This window comes from Dromaius novaehollandiae, chromosome W (assembly GCF_036370855.1).
Source record: "Dromaius novaehollandiae isolate bDroNov1 chromosome W, bDroNov1.hap1, whole genome shotgun sequence".
NCBI lineage: Eukaryota > Metazoa > Chordata > Aves > Casuariiformes > Dromaiidae > Dromaius > Dromaius novaehollandiae.
In genome coordinates this window covers 61,746,174-61,764,691 of record NC_088130.1, presented here as the reverse complement: position 1 = coordinate 61,764,691, position 18,518 = coordinate 61,746,174, and the positions used below count along the sequence as shown (strand labels likewise).

The window sequence follows — 18,518 nt, the reverse complement described above, 5'->3', positions numbered from 1 at the left end:
AACCAGAAAACAAAAGGTGTATAAGTACTGTCTTTATTCTGCAAAATAATAAGAGAACAAGAGCTGATCTGGAAACAGACCACAATGCACAAGAAGGCAGAGCAAACAGGAATCTGTGCAAACCACTGCCAGACTTTTACAAGGGTTTTTCTTATCCCAGGCCTAGGGAGCATCAGAAAAGCACCTTCGCCAGGATTAATCCTGACAGGACAGGGAGAAAGAGGGGTTTTGGAGGGGGGAGGCCAGAACGCGCTATGGCCAAAAGAGAGGCTGGTTTGCATTTGAACTGCCTTATTTTCATGTCCATCATTCCCAGTTGCTTCTTCCCTTCTCCTGCATCATTGCATTCAGACATGGTGGTGCAGCCCTTCATGGCAACTTTCATAGACAGTCCACCTGCACAGAAGAAGCATGCCATGTAACAGGGAAATCAGCCTCCATAGCTATTCCCTCCTTGGTCACTGACGCTCACATTTTCTCCCTGAGCTCTCCCCGTTCTGTACATCTAGTTGACTACAAAATCCACCAATTCATTCCTCTCCAGTCCCCTCCCCAAACAAGTCTGAAGAAGCAGGAAGGTCACTTTGATTGACCTGAAATATAAAGGAACTTGGGTTTGCCTTTTCCTGCTTTCTGCTGAGTAAAGATGATGAAAAGGTTTTAAACTGCTTTCTTTCTCTCAGGTGGAGATTCTTCTGTTAAAACCTAGCCTACTTCTTAAAGAAACAATGGTTGTGTGATGGTGCTGCATGGATTTATTTGTCTCTTGCTCTCTCTGACCCTCTCATGACTCTTGAACCAAATGACCATCTTTCAGTCAAATTTGGCATAGGGGATGAGAAGCCTCAAAGACATTAAAGGGCAGGGTTCACCTCACTATGTGCAGCTATTTATGACAAATTTGCTCAGGTAAATCCAATCTCTAAGTCCTTACAGGATCTAGCCAAGCTGACAGAAAAATCCCATTCATGCCTCCACTGAGGGAGGGCCTGAAACCTGAACTTGTCACTTACCAGACACCAGATCATCTACCTGAGAAAGAGACCTTAAAAATACTGCAGCCACACGAAGATGCTCACACCTAGCCTACAGTTTGAACATCAAAGACAAGTGACCTGAGACTCAGTCTGCAGGAAGCCAGGCACACTTGTCCCAGTGCTCCCAGACTTCCTTTTTAACCCAGACTTTTTCCCACTCAGAATGGTAATCTGCTCAGGCTTGCTGCACCAAACTAAAGACCCAGGAAGAAAATCCTTATAGATCAACAACTCCAACCAGTTTTATGGTTAAATTACCTAACTACCGACAGCTAGGAACACATAGCAAGTGAGACAGGCTGTGTGTGACTCTTCCCTTTGATTTCGGGTTCCTAACTCCCCATTCAGATATTCTCAATATTCTCAGTCATTAATCTTTTGCTCACACTGCTCATGTTTTCTCCTGTATGTAGGCTACAGAGGTCTGGAATAGTCTTCTGGATATTTGTATCCTGAGTGCAAGTAATGCATATGAGTGTTTCACTAGTTTCTCAACTGCTATTGCTCCCCTATACAGTTGCTTCCTCTGCTTGACTCATCACACTGCACAGATTTACTTGATTTACAATGGCCAATCAATCAAGTCAAGACAAGTTAAGAACCTTTTCTACTTCTGTAACACACAGTTTGCATCACACTTTTTCCATTGCGGTGACTAAGCACATGGTTATTTTCTCTCGTGCTGGCTCTGCAAAATGCTTTCTAATTCAGGGTTTGGATAAAAGGTGTGTAAAATGTATAACAAAGATCTTGAGGCCTAATATTATCACGTGACAATAATATGATCCCAGAGAAACTGTGTCCTCTAGGAGCAGGACTACCACTAAAAAAACAGTATCATGTGCCCACAGGGGCCAGCATCACCTCGTAAGAAAGCTGATGGCTGTGTATTAGGAGGCATCTGCTGTACTCTAGGAAAGTTTCACCTGAACCTCTTCTAAGTTACCAGCTGGCTTAGATTCGGACACATCCTCATGCACCTTAACGAGGGCATTCAAGGTCTTGGTCAGATTTACTACATTTCCACATATCAGGAGTCCAGTTTTGCTCCTGGCCTCCACCATACCATGCTGTGAGGAATTTCAGCAGTTATCTGTGCATGGCAGGGAAGTGGGGAGAAGAAAGCACCCCTGCTTTTTTTTTCTGCATTAAGGATGTTCCCTTTCAGGTTTGTCTCACTTCCTCTCTTTCTCCTTCACATTTTTTTGCCCTTTTTTATTTTTTTGCGATGCTTCCTCCTAGATTGTTTTCGCCAATTTAACCAAAAAGATGACAGCCCAAAATAAAAGATAGTTACCAGAATTTATCAATCCAGCAAGGTCAATGCATTGTGTTTCAGATCCAGTGCAATTTACAGTTTCATTATCACATTGGAAGGAGTCTATGCTGTAGCAGGCAGGACACTGTAATCCATTGGGCACAATGTCCACTGGCAGCACTGAGAAGAAAGAGATCTGTTTTAATAAGGGAAGGAGAGGAGATACAGGGGCTCATCACCCATGACCTCTTTAAACCCCCATGCAAAGGCCCATTCTGCCAGCAGCAGGAACAGAGTCTGTGTGGCCACAGCCAGAAAAGGCTTTCCGAGCAAAACTGTATTGCAGACTCTCTCTCACAACCTGCCTGGTGCAAAAGAGTTTCCACTTCCACTTAGCTTCCCATGGTAGGGGAAACTACTCACAGGGCTATTCTGTGGAGTCTTTCCAAACAAAAAAGCCATGCTTTATCTCAGCCTGTCCTTGATCTGTTCTGAGAAGCATATGGGACCTGTGGTGAGGCTGTTCTTCCTGGGAGACAGGGCTGAATGTTCCCCCACATAGAGGCTTAGGCTAGAAAGCCAGACCTCGGGATGGGCAGGCAGAGACAACGAGGTGACAAGGTAGAAACAAAAACGCAACTTACATGAGACTGACACTGTTCGACAGGCATCACCCGTGCAACAGGCCAAGCCAGTTCTTCCTTTTACTTTCCCATAGTTCATGGTGACAGCGTCCAGATGGCACACACTGGACATTAGGCAGGTCTTGATGGATGAAGAGATTACCATCCCCCCTGTCATGAAGGAGAGCGCAGTACCAAGTTGTTAACCACAAGAAAACTCCCTTCCGCTCCCATTATTTCCTATGGCAGGAACTTCTCTGTCCCACTGCCTGCTACATGGCCTTCCTCACATCCTGACAGGGGTTTGAGGACAGCAAAGACACCCTGAAGGCAGCACTGAGGAACCTGGTGAGGTTAATTCAGAGGAGTTAAGGTGGTGCCACAACATCTGAGACACAAATGAGGAATTTTTTCTTCTCCACAACATTTAAAGGGAGGAGAGTACAATTGCTCCTGGCCAACTAGTGTGTTGCAGATATTTATCTTCGCTATAATGCCCCAACCTTAGAGCTTACGGAGCAATCCATTTGCCCCCGACCCATAGCCCGAACTTCTTTATGTGCAGTTCACAATGCACACAGGTCCATCAGCTGCAAGCTCTGACATCCTCACGCAGGCAAATCTAGTCTCTCCCATGAGCCAGACTCAAAAATCCCCACCAGCACTGAAGAGACAGAGGGTCGCTTTGCACAAGCAGAGGGAAGAAACACAGTGAAGCTGACAGCACCAAACCTGACAGAATAGGTGCCAGCTTCTAGTCTAAAAGCCAATGGTCACAGTAATGAAGCTGGGTGATGACTAAGGCCAAGCCAATAAGCAGAGAGTCTAGCTGTGCATGACCTCAGCACCCAGTGCTAGAGTGCCAGCTGCAGGGATGTGCTGTTAGTCCAGCGCCGATGGTGCCACCAGGCTACTTGTGGTCATCTTCCCTGCTCGGGGGAGGGATTCAGACACAGGCTCAGACTCAGATTCAGTTTCTCCCTCCACCCCACAGCCAATCTACCCCCAGTGCTGGATGTCAGCAACCTTGTGTCCCTGACAGTCCAGTCCCTCGACCCAGCTACTCAGATCAGCCAGAATTAAAAGCCAACCTCACTTCTCAGTATGCTGTTTAGGTCTCTCCCCTCCACAACTCAGAACTAAGCCGTCTAGGTAGGTTACTGTTCCTCAAGATGGAGAAATAGCATGCTTTGCCCATCGCACGCCAATATCTGCATCCTCTTTGAGTAAAAAGGAAAATGAACAACTCATCTGAGGACTTACCATAAGGCAGAGATGGAGAGACCCGTCCCCCAGCCCTTTTCTGAAAGCTGGACTTGTAAACAGCCGTAGTGATCTCACCTACCTATTGTGGCCTCATGCAGAATGGTGCCACAGGTATTTTCATCACCACTACAGGTTTTCAGGGGGCCAGAGCAGGTTTTTCCTATGCTGTGACAAACCTCACACTGAAGAGTGGTCCCTAAGGAAGGAAGTAGGACACATTCTTGGTAGCAGTCACAGGAGATTTCGCTTCCCCTCTTTATCTGCATTTTGCTTTTTCATTTGATCAGCACTTTTCAAGTTCCTTTTCCTTTATTTTTCCTGTTTCATTGTTCATTGGGGGGGTTAATTATTATTATTATTTTTTCTAGTTTCAATTTGAATTTGGAGAAGAGAGGGGGAGCCTTGTGAAGATAGTGTTTTACATTTTAAAGACAGCTTGATTTGTCTCTTATAGGATGTTGCTTGGCTGGTTTTGCTGGGGATGCTAAAGAAAGAGACTCCAAATCCCCTCTGCTCTGGCAGGCATTCAGGCATCTCCTGGATTCCCAGCCCCCAAATCCTCTCCTTGCGGTGAGCAGGGCAGCCAAAGGGCTGGAGATCAAAAGGCTGCCAGTAGGTCTTGACTATGCTATGTACAAATTGGGACCAGTGTAGTGCTTCTTAGGCATTAGGGGAATCCACTTTATTGACTGCCTGCTGTTTCAGGACAAAAGCACCTTCAGCAGAACCAGAATATCAGGCAGCTATCAGGACACATTTGGAGAGGAATAAACAGTTTATGGAGAGAAGCCAAATAGCTTGTCTTCTCTGAGACTCACAACTATCTGTACCCAAGGGTTCAGCATACAGATTAAGACACCCAGGGCATGTGTCAGTTCTGTATTCACAGGTACCATCACAGTACACACCTTGCAGTAGCTGTGAGACCTGCATGGGGTGGTAGGTATGACACAGAACCTCTGGGAGACAGTGCTCTTCTGGAGCAGAGCTAGAGGACAGATGAGATAACATATAATGTCTAAAATGTCACCAGACCTATGGCATGAGCAAATTAATTGAGCCCCTAAGTTTATATCAGTAGTGGCTAGAGATTGATTCAGCCAACCAAAGGTCTGTCTGTCTTAGCATGACATGAATCCCTCTCTAGACCCTTGTGACTGCCTTGACTAGACTGCTAGTGATCACTGTGGGAGCTCAGAAAACCAGCTCACATGTAGACACCTACATCTTCATCTGCAAGCTGGATCATAGCACCAAAGATCCCCTGCTCCACTATTCACCCCCATGCATGGCAAATCCCCCAGGACCAGGGCGGGTTGCCTACAGCTCACATGGCAGGAATGGCCCCATGGACTGAACAACAGTTCCCAGGCCAGTTCCACAGCCCAGCAGAGCTTGGAAGAAAACTTACCTGAGTCTAGGATAGCCAGGAGGAGGCCGAGGCCAAGAGACACCTTCATGCTGATGGGATGTAAGGACAGCGAACCAACTCTTGCTGAACACAGTAGTGTCTGTCACAAGGGCTTTTATAAACTGAGGGGAAATGGGTAGGTCAGTGTTATTTGGGGAAGTGGAATTTGGAAGCATGGTCTCAAGAATACAGATGCTGGAGTGTGCTAGCACTGGTGTTTATTTTTTCCTTTGAAGAAAAATTTCTTCCTTTTTCTTTATATGAGGAATGCTGAATATCTTTCCCTGGTTTAGAGTATGCGGACTGTAGGAAAACACTAGCTTGCCTGAGGTCTGTCAGGTATGTCTCCAGTGCAGACTTTGTTTGAACAACATTCTGCCTCTGCCATACATATAAATGCCTGAGAAGAAACCGTTTGAACAGCCTTGTTGTACTGTCACCATTAAGCCCAAAAAGGCCAAGCATAGCAAGGGCCAGCCTGGAATTTTCCTCATGGCTGAATTTTTGCTGGCTGGCATCCCATCTCCCTTCCCATTAAACAGTCAGGAGCTCTCACACCCCAGAATAAGGCAGCAACGCAATGAACTTCCTCTCCAAGCTGGCATGCAGCTTCTCTTTGCAAAGTGACTGCCAACACACACCTTGGAGCAGGTTCGGTCTAGGGTTCCTGGAGATGACTGTGTCAGAGTTGTAGAGCGGATACTCCAGGAAGCAGGTTTTGACATAAAACACTTGGAAACTGATAAGAAATTCCCCTCTCATTCTGCTGGGCTCTAAACTAAACCAACCAGCAGAGAGAAATCATTGACATGGCTGTGAGACAGCCTGGTCACAGGTTAGGTAATGTTAGAAGAGGTTTTCCAAGCCCCGAGATCTCGTGATGACCTAATGCTAAGCAGCAGTGACCAGCTTACCATCTGCCCAAAGGACCTTGCCCCATTTGCAGGTTTTACCAGGATGTGCTGCCTCCCAGTAACTATTTCCTACCCCGGAGACATCCTCTACAGCCCCTGACCTGCAGCAGAAAGGAGGGCACAACCAGTCATTTTATGGGGATTTTCCAGTATCTTTTTGCAAGAAATCTGGTCTGTTGTGGAAGGACTCTCACCTTGAACACAGCAGGGTTAGATACCCTTTGATGAGCAAAGATAGCTTTACTGCTGAGGTTTCCTAGTGATGTGCTAATGAACTAAGCACTATTCCTGGCTCTACCAAAGACTTCCTGCAAATCTATAGGGAAAAATCACAGCTCTCTCTGATGTTTCCACTCACTCTTTTGCTTTGATTACTATTTCTTCCCCCCCACCCTTACTGTCTGCTTTTCCCATTTGGGCCCAGCCTCTTCAGAGGAGAAGTGGTTTCCTGCCATATCCAAATACATTGGATCCAAATAGTCCAGTGGCACCTCTTGTCAGCTAAGCCCAGGGCATCATCATAATTGAAATTAGTGCAATTAGACTGGATAAAAGACTGGTTACCCCAGTGTCCGTATAGCTGACATCACAACAGGAGAAGGTAGAAGAGTACACTCACTTTGAATTTGCTTTTCAGTTCAGAAAGGGTCTAGCGTCACAGGCAACATGTTGTAAAGAAGTCAAATTTCTAGCCGCAGCCAGTCCAGGATTAAAATTCATTTCTCATTGGACCTAACTTCAGATTGAATAAAAACCTGTCTCCAGGCAGGTTGGGGTCCTCAAATCAGCATGTTCCTGCTATTTAACTACATGTGGAACTGCAGATACAGATAGGGATATGAGTGGATGTGGCTGTCTCTTGTTATTTTAATTTCATAGCCTTTCACTTAAGACGTTTATTGAATTGCCTGGGGAGTTTTCCCTGAATGACGTGATTGCACTAGCACCACTGAATTACACTGAATTCACCCATTTCCAATCTCTCATGTAGGGAGGGTGTGCAACTGCAGCCTTTTCATGCAAATTTTTAGAGATGAAACCCAGTGCAGGAAGAAGCAGCCACGATCTGCAGCAATAAAAGGCCTGGAAAATATGACTTATGAGAGGAGATGGAAATAATGAAGGTGCTCTGGCGATACCCAGTCATTTCCCCACATATCTCCAAAATGAAACAGAGTAAACTAAAAGGCAGGACAAGATGTCACTTAGGTTAGGCATTGGAGACAGTTTGTAACACTGACAGGAGTGAAGCACTAGAGCTGATTCCCTAGGGAAGGTGTGAATCCTCCATCCTGGGTGGCTTGGAAGAACAGGCTAGACAAATGCTTTTTGGGGATTATTTAAATGGATGGGATCCTGCTCCAGGGCTAGATTAGATACTCTCTCTCAAGATCCATTCTAAACTGGTGCCTATATTTTTATGATTTCGCAGTGTGTATGAACGGCCTGTCTTTTTGAGGATGTCCGTGGTTCCAGAAGCAGGGGAGGTGATAATATGGTAGTCACCAAAGATACTGTGCAGGAAGTTGAGGCAAGGACCAGGAAGGTCAGAGAAATTTGGGGGCTGGAGAAGATTGAAATCCAAACCTGAAAATAACATTGGTAGAGGGGTTACTATGGGCAAGTGCGAGGAGGTCAAGAACTGGACAGAGATCCAGGTCCAAATTCTGTTTCCACTGCAGACTCTCTTTGGGAAACTGGCTGTGTTTATGCAAGAGATCACCAAGGGTTACTAACTCTGTGAAACCACATCTGACAGGAAGCCGTGGTCATAAAGGAAGCCTGGTCAAATAGCTGAGACTGGCAGAGTATTATGGAGGAGGGAGTATCATATGTGTTTTTCAGGGTCCTATACACCACCGACGGCTCTGATATGACCAGTAAGAGAGAACAGGTTTGATAGGGTCCCAAAAGCCCAGGCATGGTTTCTGTGGGGACAACAGAAGAGAAGCATCTCCTATAGCTCCCTTTATCTAAGGTGTGAAAGGACAGAGCCACAACATGTTGGGACATTTTGATAGATAAGTCATCTGCAGCCCATAAAAACAAAACAGCTTTAGAATAAGAATCGAACCCACTCACTTTCTGAGCTGACTGCTTGCTCTCCAGAACAACCGGAGAGATTGGCAAAACCTGCCAAGCTGGTTAACCAGGCAAGGAAATACAAGACAGAAACCCTAACCGCGCAGTGCAAGTATTAGAGTGCTTGTCTCAAACAGTGAGAGCAGGAAGAGCCCCACTAGTTGCTGTACTGCTTGCTTGCTGGCTACAGTCTGAAGAAGCTTTTGACGATCACTTGTCTCTGCTGTAATTGCATGAATTAATAAGCCAGCCCAGCTGTGGGAGGTCACTGTAAATCTAATTCCCTCTCCTGATTAGGATTTTCCCACCAACCCAAGAAGCAACTCCTCCATTGTGTTTCCCCACCACTGCTGCACTGCCTAACCCCAGCCCAAGCCAGAGGGGTAGGGATTTATTGTCTCTTTCCACCTGATTTAGGATCAGGGCTTGAAACAGGAACTGGGGAGGGAGGGATGGTGGCACTGAAAGGATTCACAAGAGCAAAACCTTCCTTCCATATGTGGTGGCAGCAGCTGGATCACAGCAACATGCTGTCTCCTGCCAGCCTCTCCAAAGGAGCCATTTCTCCACAAAATAGCCAGTCTGTAGAGTCATGGCCTCACTTCCACCCCGTGGAGACTGCCCATACATAGTTACGGCACATGTGAGAGTTCTGGGTCCTGTGGGCTTGTCAGCAAGGAGGTTAGTACCTGCCTCAAAAGAATAGTACCTATAATAAGGTGCTAATTGCTGCACACTGCCATGCATGGCATTTTATTCACTTTGAAAATGCTGCACTTGACACTAAGGGGGTACCAGCAACGAGGTGAGAGCGAAATACACGCCAAAATGGAGCTCAGACAGAGACTTGCAGGGGCCAGCAATAGTAATGTTCCTCCCCTGGAGGAACAGAGTCCTCAACAGCCCGGTGCCGGAGCTGGTTCCCAGCCCGCTGTGCTGAGCACTGCCCTCACTCCTGGCCATGGCCACAGGGTCCCACAGCCAGCACAGGACCTGCCTGAAGCTGCCTTTTTTTTTTTCTTTTTTTTTTTTTTAAGGTGTTAGTTTTCAGCCAGGTTGTTCCCTTAGGAGGAGAGCTGCTGTTGGCAAAGGATTTAAAAACTCAAGAAGAAGAGCTGAGAGGGCCTTCATAGAGCTGTTGGAAGAAAAGGCTGGAAATCATATGACTATGTGGTCTTGACAGTTACTTAAATGTTTTCTTCTGTGGCTAAAAAACGTATTCAACATGTTATCATACATGTGCAACAACATCCCAGTGAAACTACATACAATCACGTGACTAAATATAATCAAATCATGTAACTTCATGAGTTCCATACTTCATGAGATTTAAACAAATAAAGAAGTACAAAGGACATTTTATTTTACTTTTGAGCCTACACCATTTATGGCAACAATGGTGTTAGCGCTGATGAATTCTTGGTAGCCTGGTCAGCATTATCTCTGCAATTAAAAGAGTTGCCAGGGAGTCCAGCTGCTTTTCAGACATCCCTGAATGAAGACAGATTTGCATACATGTTAGCATGCTGAATAAGTCATCTGCACTTGCATTAATTGTGTCACCCAAAAGGAGTCCTTTAGGATGACCTCTCTCCCCTTGGGACCAACGACCAAGTTCATGATGCTCTTGGTCTGAATGAAGGTGAAGCAACACCAGCCAACTAGTTTTATGATATATTAATACAAAATACGAGGCATATGGTTAGGCACGATAACTCAATGGCAATTACTTAACAAGTCCCCTGCTCAAATCTTTTTAACATTCAACAAAAAGAGAGGAGAGGAGGAGAGGGGAGAGAGAGAGAGAGAGAGAGAGAGAGAGAGAGAGAGAGAGAAGAAGAGATAACACCACCCGTGGATCCAGTGGCATCCCATTGGTCCTCTTCACCCTGGGTGTCTTGGTGTGGGGGGGGTCCCGTTTGGTGTGTTGGTGGTGGGGGGTCGTGTTTGGTGGTAGTGGGGTCCCCCGATTAAAGGATGCAACCTCTCGGGATCTGCCACATACTGCATGGGGGAGGGCTGTTGCAGAAGCAGCAAGCAGTTGTGCATCAACTGGAGGCAAGCTTTTCTGCACACTTTCCAAAATGTGGCCCGCCGTGGGTGTTTTAATAGAAAAAGGGTCCCCTCTTTCCATTGGGTCTAATCCTCCTGCCCAATATGCTACCCTCTGGGGCAAGGACCATGGTTCCCTGTTATCATTTGTGGTTAGGAAGACTCCAGGTCCCCAATATCCTCTAGCCTCATCTTTGCTCAGCAGAATGTGATCCCCCCCCCTCCTCCAGTGAGGGAGACCCTCTACACGTACTCCATTTCAGTTTCCTGGGAGTATTTTTCCTGTATTTTAGCCAAGTCCTGAGGGGAATAGGGGATAGTACGTGTGGTATGTTGTTGAATACCCCCCTGACCATTATCAACGGTTTCAGTTTTAATCAAGAGTCTCATTACTACCTTCCCATCTCCAGAATAAAAGAGGTTCCATCTCCAGAATAAAAGAGGTTCCTGTTATCTTCTAATTCTTTAATTGGATATATGGGTTTTAGATCAGATGCCTGTTTTCCCTCTAATTTCACCAAATTCGAGAAGCCCGGTTCGCTATCTAGGTCTGAGACCAGATCTATCCTATCATCAGACCCCCACCTGTTTTCTTCCAATTCAGTCTGTAGGATTCTCCCTCGGTCTAGCGAGTCCAATAAGATTGCTTGAAGTCGCTGACTATTGTTACGTTCAGCGTTAGCTGACTTTGCAAGTTTCTTATCTGTTCTTGCAAGGACTCAGTTGTCCCTTTATCTACTTGTTTCTCCTTCTCGGCAGCAATTACTGCAGCCCCTAAAATAGCACAAACTGTTGCTTTTCCTTTCCCCGCTCGCAGTTTTCGTTTCTTTGCCAAAAGAGTGATCCTATCTGCCACTGCCTCCGAGTCATGCCAATTGTTTTGGGCCCAAGCCATGCCAGGAGGAGAGGGTTGGGCTTTATAGCCCTTCAATTTTTCAAGGAGGAGATTATCCTCCACTGTCAGATCCCCAAATCAATCCTGACAACAACTGTCACACAATGCAAAAGGAGTACTCCAAAATATTCAGCCTACTGTTGGTTTATGTATCCAGTGTGGATCTTTACAACAAGATCCTCAGTCCCCCTCCTGTCAGGCACTTCCCAAGGAAGGGGCCACACTAAGGGCCCTGGTCCCTGCTGGTAGGTTCAGTATCTCAAGGGCATCCTGCCCGTAACACCAATTTTTAAATGTCACAACCCAAAAGGAGTTGTTTAGGATGACCTCCCTCCCCTTGGGACCAACGACCAAGTTCATGATGCTCTTGGTCTAAATTAAGGTGAACCGACACCAGCCAAACAGTTTTATGATTTATTAATACAAAATACGAGGCATGTGGTTAGGTATGATAACTCAATGGCGATTACTTAACAAGTCCCCTGCTCAGATCTTTTTAACATTCAACAAAAAGAGAGGGGAGGAGGAGAGAGAGAGAGAGAGAGAGAGAGAGAGAGAGAGAAGAAGAGATATCACCACCCATGGATCCAGTGGCGTCCTGTTGGTCCTCTTCACCCTGGGTGTCTTGGTGGTGGGGGGTCCCCTCCTAGCTTCTGGTGGTACCATTTTTATACAGTCCAAGTCCCAAATTCTCCGCCTGGTTCCAAGAAACTTCATGCATATGCATGGTGGGCCTGATGAGGCATGGTCTGTTTCAGAGCAGGCTCAGTGTGTCCCGGGTGGTCGCAGGGAAACCATTTTGGGATCACGGCAGACGAGACCTTCCCCAAGATAGCAGCCTGCACATACACAGTTAGTTGCTGACAAAGCCACAATGGAAAAAACACCTTCTCAGTCTTCTCTTCATCAGAAATCGATAGCTTACTTGTAGTTATGATTTCCTGCAAAATCTGCAATGTGTGCAGCAAAGCTCGCATATTCTGTACCAAGAAATGTTTAAGGCAAAAAGTCCACTCATCTGTCCGCCACGTTAATGATCAGCAATGTCATCTTCAAGCAATCAAGACAACAGCGACTACTTAATCCTACCCCCTGGTGAGGATGTAAAAAATAAGTCCTTATTAGACATTCATACTTCAACCTCCCCTTCAGTGAATTGCTTCAACATACAAGTTAGTTAACATCTGCCAGCAGCAGAGCTAGTTTGCTATGAGTGTCCAGGCTGCCTGCCTCAGCTGAGGCAGATCAGTCTGCCAATTTTAGCTAGTCCATTAAGCTAAAGCTAATGCTGCCAGGGGCTGGCGTCAATAGACAACGAATGTATAAGAGAAGGGGAAATCATTTAATATGGTGTTAATATGCATGCATTTTACTTATTATTAATGACAGTGGTTATGGACTACTGGAATAAAATTTCAACATTTTAGGGATAGTAAAAGTGGTGATAAAGTTATCCAAATGGCTGCCATTTACAGCACTCTGGAGGTTGTGAAGGAAGCAATGAATAGAACAGAAATTTATAAACTTCCCTGAATTTTGCCTGATTTTGTAAGCAAAAGTGGAGCCAGCCAAAGCCAGTTTGGAGAAGAGGCACCAGTGGATTTCAGGTGTTAGGCTGATCTGAGGGATTTTGTAATACGAAGATTCATTCATTCATTTACTCATTCACTCTTTACCTCTGGCTATCTATTGCTCACATCTGGCATGGGAACCCTCCTTACAACAGACTTTGAGATACTTATAAATAGGAGATGTGTAGTGGTAAAGGGATTCATTTTTGCCATTGACTGCTTTATTCTTGAAAGTGTGACTTTATCAATTTCCCACCTCTCTCTTCCTGCTCAGTCAATTACTAACCAAGTCTCATCGGCACGAAACAAGATCATATCATGGAATGTAGTAGTCATGGCCGAGTAAGACATGCCTTGAAAATGGGCAGGTGCAGCCAAATCCGAAAACTGAAAAATAAATCTGTTACCAACAGGCGCAAGACAAAAGTCTAGGCTGCGTCTACAAGCTTTCGCTGTGATGGGAAGTGTTTGCATGCAAGCATTGCTTCAAATTGGCACACAGATGCAGCTGCTCTGTTTGAATTGGAGGTCTTTGAAATCCAAAGATCCCCAAACTGACCTTTTTTTAAATTGAAGTGATCTGGAAATGACTGAAACTTTATTACAGTTTTTGGCTTCATATCTCTGAGACATGTGCCCTCACTGTCAATACCATTCTTTTCTATCGCGAGATTCCTGTATGTGCAATACACCTCTTTTCTAATGAGCTCAGGAGGTAGTGCATTTATCAGTGTGAGCTCTTGCCACCTCTTTCCAGTCTCTTATCATGAAGCATGACACATTGCATAAGGAAAACCTCAGAAAGCCATGCCCTGCAGCATCAACAGACATGCTCCCAGCTTTTCAAATGGTGCTCATCTTTCACATCACTTTCCAACTCAGCATTATTCATTGTATGATAAGCAACATAACAAAAAGGTATTTCCAAACGAGTGTGTCACAGAGCACTAAGAGGAGCAGGTTTGATCAAAATCTGTATTGGTTTGGGCAGATTTTCTAGTCAATAGTCCCTTTAAAAAACCAAAAATTGTTGTGTTTGTCTGGGTGTTTCTAAGAGCTGAAGGGATGTTCTTTATTCTTGCATTTTTTGTATTCATTCATGAGGAAATGCATCTTTTGCACAAGATAGGGTGAGCCCCCAGGCAGAACGACTATTTGACGAGTTGTAATACTGTGGGATATTCAAATACTAGAGGAAAGAACGTCAGATAAATACCTAGAAATGGCAACTAATGAATGGCAGGGGAGAGAGCTCCAAGCAGACTTTCACAGTCCCTAGCGCAGGGTGCCCACAATAGCTCAGCATGAGCAATGGGGGTACTGCACTGTGCTACACAGGGACGTGTGGGAGCAGAGCAGCCTCCCATGTGGTTAGAGCACTGGCCAGGGGATCAGAGGGCTGCTGATGAGTTTTCAGAGCTGCTGTACGAAACAAGACAAATTTCATCACTGCTTGCCCTTAGCTAGGCAGACTGGAAAGAACCAGATGGAGATGAGCGACCTATCCAGGGACAACCAAACACTCCAATAGATTACATGCCCCCATGGGTTCCTACCTGCTCAGTCCACTAGGACTTGAACCTGGGTTTCTCACTTCCTAACAAAACTCTGGTTGTGGGGATAAGAATCATTCTGGCAAGGAGCATTCTCTAAATAGTACATAACAATATTTACATTTTCACACATACGCACTCACTCTGCTACACCCACCAGAAAGAGATTGATTTCCGCAAATCAGGTTAAACTATCAACGTCCTGATCCTTTCCAAAATAAATTTTTCTATGAAATCTAAGTTTTCCAACAAAAATATGTCTTAACATAAAATTTTCTTAACATAACAGTGACAGAGATGCAAACAAAATCCCCCAAAACGTGGTCTTTAACTAGTCTGCACTGAATCTTCAAACCTGGGATATTTTGAAGATACCTGATATAGGTGATTTACTGATAAATGGCCAAGGATTTGTGTCTTTTTGGCCTTAAGGCACCATCTGGGAAACCACAGGAGTTTAATGAGCCTGACCCAAAGATATTAGGCTTTTATGGAGATAGATTAAAATAATTTTACTTAATAACTTAATCATGCAGTATAATGAGTAAATAAAAAATAATGTCATACAGATAAGACATGGGAAATTCCTGTGCTAGAGATATGAAATGTATAGAAAAGATAGGTGGATATAGAATGAAAATGTAACAAACAAATTTAAAAGAAGAAAGGCAGACATATAAAACTGGGATTATAAGATTATCAAAACACTAGAGCAGTTCCCTATAAGGGCAAGAAGTCTTCCCTAATGTACCTTTTCTCTAGAAGGTTTTTAGTACCTGCACACTTGAACTTGTGCATGAACATAGGATGCAGGATCGAAGAGTAGAGCTGGGGTCCGGATTTCTCAATTACCTTAGTCAGTAGTATAAAATACCTGTGTAATCTCATCAGACATGATCATCACATCTTGCCTTAATTTTAGGAAAATCAAAATTATGCTTACTTGCTACATGGGACTCAGGCTTTCTCTTTCTGTTCTTCCGACCGTGGAAAGTTCTGCTCATCTCCGTCTTGCACCTTCAAGAGCTTCTGATCCTACAACTTTCATCCAGTCTAACTAGAGCTAAATCAGCCTCTGGTGCCTTGCAAGTTACCTGTATAAATCAGCTTGTAGAAGTTACTCTCATATGAGAAACATCTACTCAGAGTCCTGCCCTCATGCATGTCTACTGGTTATCACATGCTATCTCCAGTACTATCTTCTACTAAATATCGCATGTAAACCAACTAGAAGAATTAGGATTAAATGATGGGCCTACTCACATGCAGTGAAAGCAGGCTGTTACAGTGCCTCCCGCTGCTATTGCTAGTCGTAGACTCTTTAGTGCGAGGGTGACACAAAACAAATACTGTGACACACTGGTACTGTCCCCTGGGAAAGGCTGTACGGCTGGGTTTTGGGCTACAGGAGGGAACATAGTGCCAGGAAGGACATCAGTGAAACTGTGGGAGGAATCTTCCCCCTTCCCATCATGGCACCTTATTAGAGTCTCTGGTCCAGGAAAGATCTGCTGGCGGTGCTCAGATGTCTGAAATCTGTTGTCCAGATGAGAGCAAGCCAATAGTGAAAATGATTGAAAATTTGCTCTTTTTTCTTTCAGTTCATCAACCAAACTGATAAAAATAATAAGCCCTGTCTATTTCATCTAGTAAGACATTCACTTTCACTTCTAAGGAGTGTTTTAACCCTTTCTCCATTTTTAAGTTTTGACCAATTTTGAAGTGAAACAATTTCTTGTTTCTTAAAATAACCTCCAAAACATTACTTTATCAGTTTTCATGTCTGGTGCCACCCTAGCAGGTGACAGCTCCACATTTCTTCACAAACAGAAAACACATTTCTCCCCTGGAACTCTTTTCTGAAGTGCATGACAGTTCATATACTGGAAAGTCTGCATCAAGCAGTGGGAAACTCGGAGCAAGCATGCTGAAAAGCAGAGTACATTAGGGTCTCTGTAGCTCCAGGAGAGGCCCTCTAGGCTCCCTCAGTGGTCAGGCAGAGCCCAGTCAGGCCTGTCTCCAAGTGACATGTAACCAGACCCTCAAAGCATATGAATCAAAAGTCTGAATTCTAGGGAAGAGGGGGATCGTGAGCCCTTACCTACTCTTGAGTTGAGGGTGGGAAGGTGAGAGCCAGGGGAAGCCCTGATCTCACCAATGGAAGTTGTTCCACATCTGACAGGCCGATTCAGACGTATGATAAGGGCTAATGAGAAAAAATGTAATGAAGCATGTTCAGCTTCTGTCACCCTGAGACCTAGACAGTTAACAGAAAGGAACTGCATGGGCTGGGCAATGGAGATTGGTCTGATTATCCTTCTCTCGCAAAAGGAAATGCACTGGAGGAATACATGAAATTCATCAGGGTATTCCCACATGGGCTCTAGGGATGACAGTGCTTTGGGAGCTGTGACCACAAACACAGTATTAGAAAGAACCTTTTCATCCCTTGCCTGACACTTAAGGGAGCAGGATCAGTGCAGACCAGCTACCAAAGATAGGCCATTTAATAGCCCAGCATCGCAGACCCAGTGGTTCAGCTTGTGCTGTGGGGCACAGCTCCGGGTGTCTGGCCATGGAAGAATTTCTGAGCACATGTCTCTGGTTAGACTGAACACTAAAAAAAATGCTGCTTCTCTGATTGCTGCTTCCATGACTTACTCAGACTTGGGAATTTAGGCTAATGCATGTGGGCAAAAAGCTCAGAAAATCCTGGCATGAAGCACCATCACTTTGTCATCTATTAATAATGGACTCATCTCTACTTTGAAGGAATAGTCTCAAGCTACAGTCATGTTCTTAGAAAAGGGAATGACAGCAGCAGTGAAAAATTTGCATATGCAGCTCCATGTGCAGAGGCAAAAGAGGAGGCAAATGAAGATGAACAAAGCTGGGACTCAGAGTTATGCAAGCTTCCTATCAGTCATTCTAGGAGTGAATGGGGAAACAGATGACACATAGGCTCTGCACACCCCAGCAATGGGATTTGGACTTCCAAACTCTGTCAGTTTTGTGGCTGAAGATGGAGAGAGGTGCTCAGTTTCGGGGCAGCACAGTGATGGAGATAGTATGGGAACCTGAATAGAGTCATTGAGATAGGACTTATTGCAGATATCTTCTAGACTCTGTACTCCATTTGAAATACTGTGCTAACCTGCTGTTATGGATTTGTTGTAGTTCATGTGTCAGGTCTGCCAGCCACATGTGGATTTTTCAGATACCACAGGGCATTTTAAATAGCTCCTAAATGTGTGTGTCTTAGCCTGCAAACTGAATCCTACTCAAGGAGCCTATGGCTCCTACGCGCTGCGGTGTCCCTGGGGGCTCTACAATGCTCTGCACATCAGGCGATCCAAAGATATTAAACACACAGATTCACAGGATACTATGATAGTGCTTTGGCTTACAACAATCCCTGGGGAAATATAACTGCAGCAAGATCCAGTTATGCCAACACAGTATGTATGCATAGGAAAAGGCAATACCAGGTCCTAAATGTTCTAGCAAAAAGACCTGAACACAGAGAGCTAAGTGACTTGCTCACAGTCTCACAGGCAGTATAAATGTCCTGCCAAGAATGCAATCCTGCAAAGGCACCACTGCCATTATTTATAGCTCTCTGTCCCCATGGTGACAACCCCACATGGCAGGGTTAGATACACCAATATGGCTCTTTAATCTGAAAGCAATATGCAGATGGGGCAAGACACATGGCATCATGCTATGGTTGTTCCGGCTACTCCAATCTAAACACATCCCTTGTTATACTGCCTGTTGCTAAGGAAATAGCTTTTGTGTTTCACATAGGTTTGCACCCATGAAGACCTGCCGTTTATGCACCAGGTGGAAAATAGCT

General features: G+C 45.0%; 1 protein-coding gene across 2 annotated transcripts; it reads right to left on the bottom strand.

The window, feature by feature from the left end:
• Window positions 1-47: 47 nt before the first annotated feature.
• On the bottom strand, window positions 48-5,692 carry LOC135324210 (phospholipase A2 inhibitor and Ly6/PLAUR domain-containing protein-like). 2 transcript variants are annotated; one of them, XM_064499967.1, is made up of 5 exons: window positions 5,596-5,692; window positions 4,264-4,380; window positions 2,940-3,089; window positions 2,335-2,475; window positions 48-396 (listed from the first exon to the last, which is right to left on the bottom strand). In XM_064499967.1, the coding sequence occupies exons 1-5, from the start codon at window positions 5,642-5,644 to the stop codon at window positions 173-175; spliced, it is 681 nt and encodes a 226-aa protein (XP_064356037.1). In that variant the 5' UTR covers window positions 5,645-5,692; the 3' UTR covers window positions 48-172. The 2 variants fall into 2 exon arrangements, with proteins under 2 accessions (XP_064356037.1, XP_064356038.1); XM_064499968.1 differs by lacking the exon at window positions 4,264-4,380 and having other exon boundaries at window positions 5,596-5,691.
• Window positions 5,693-18,518: the final 12,826 nt, after the last annotated feature.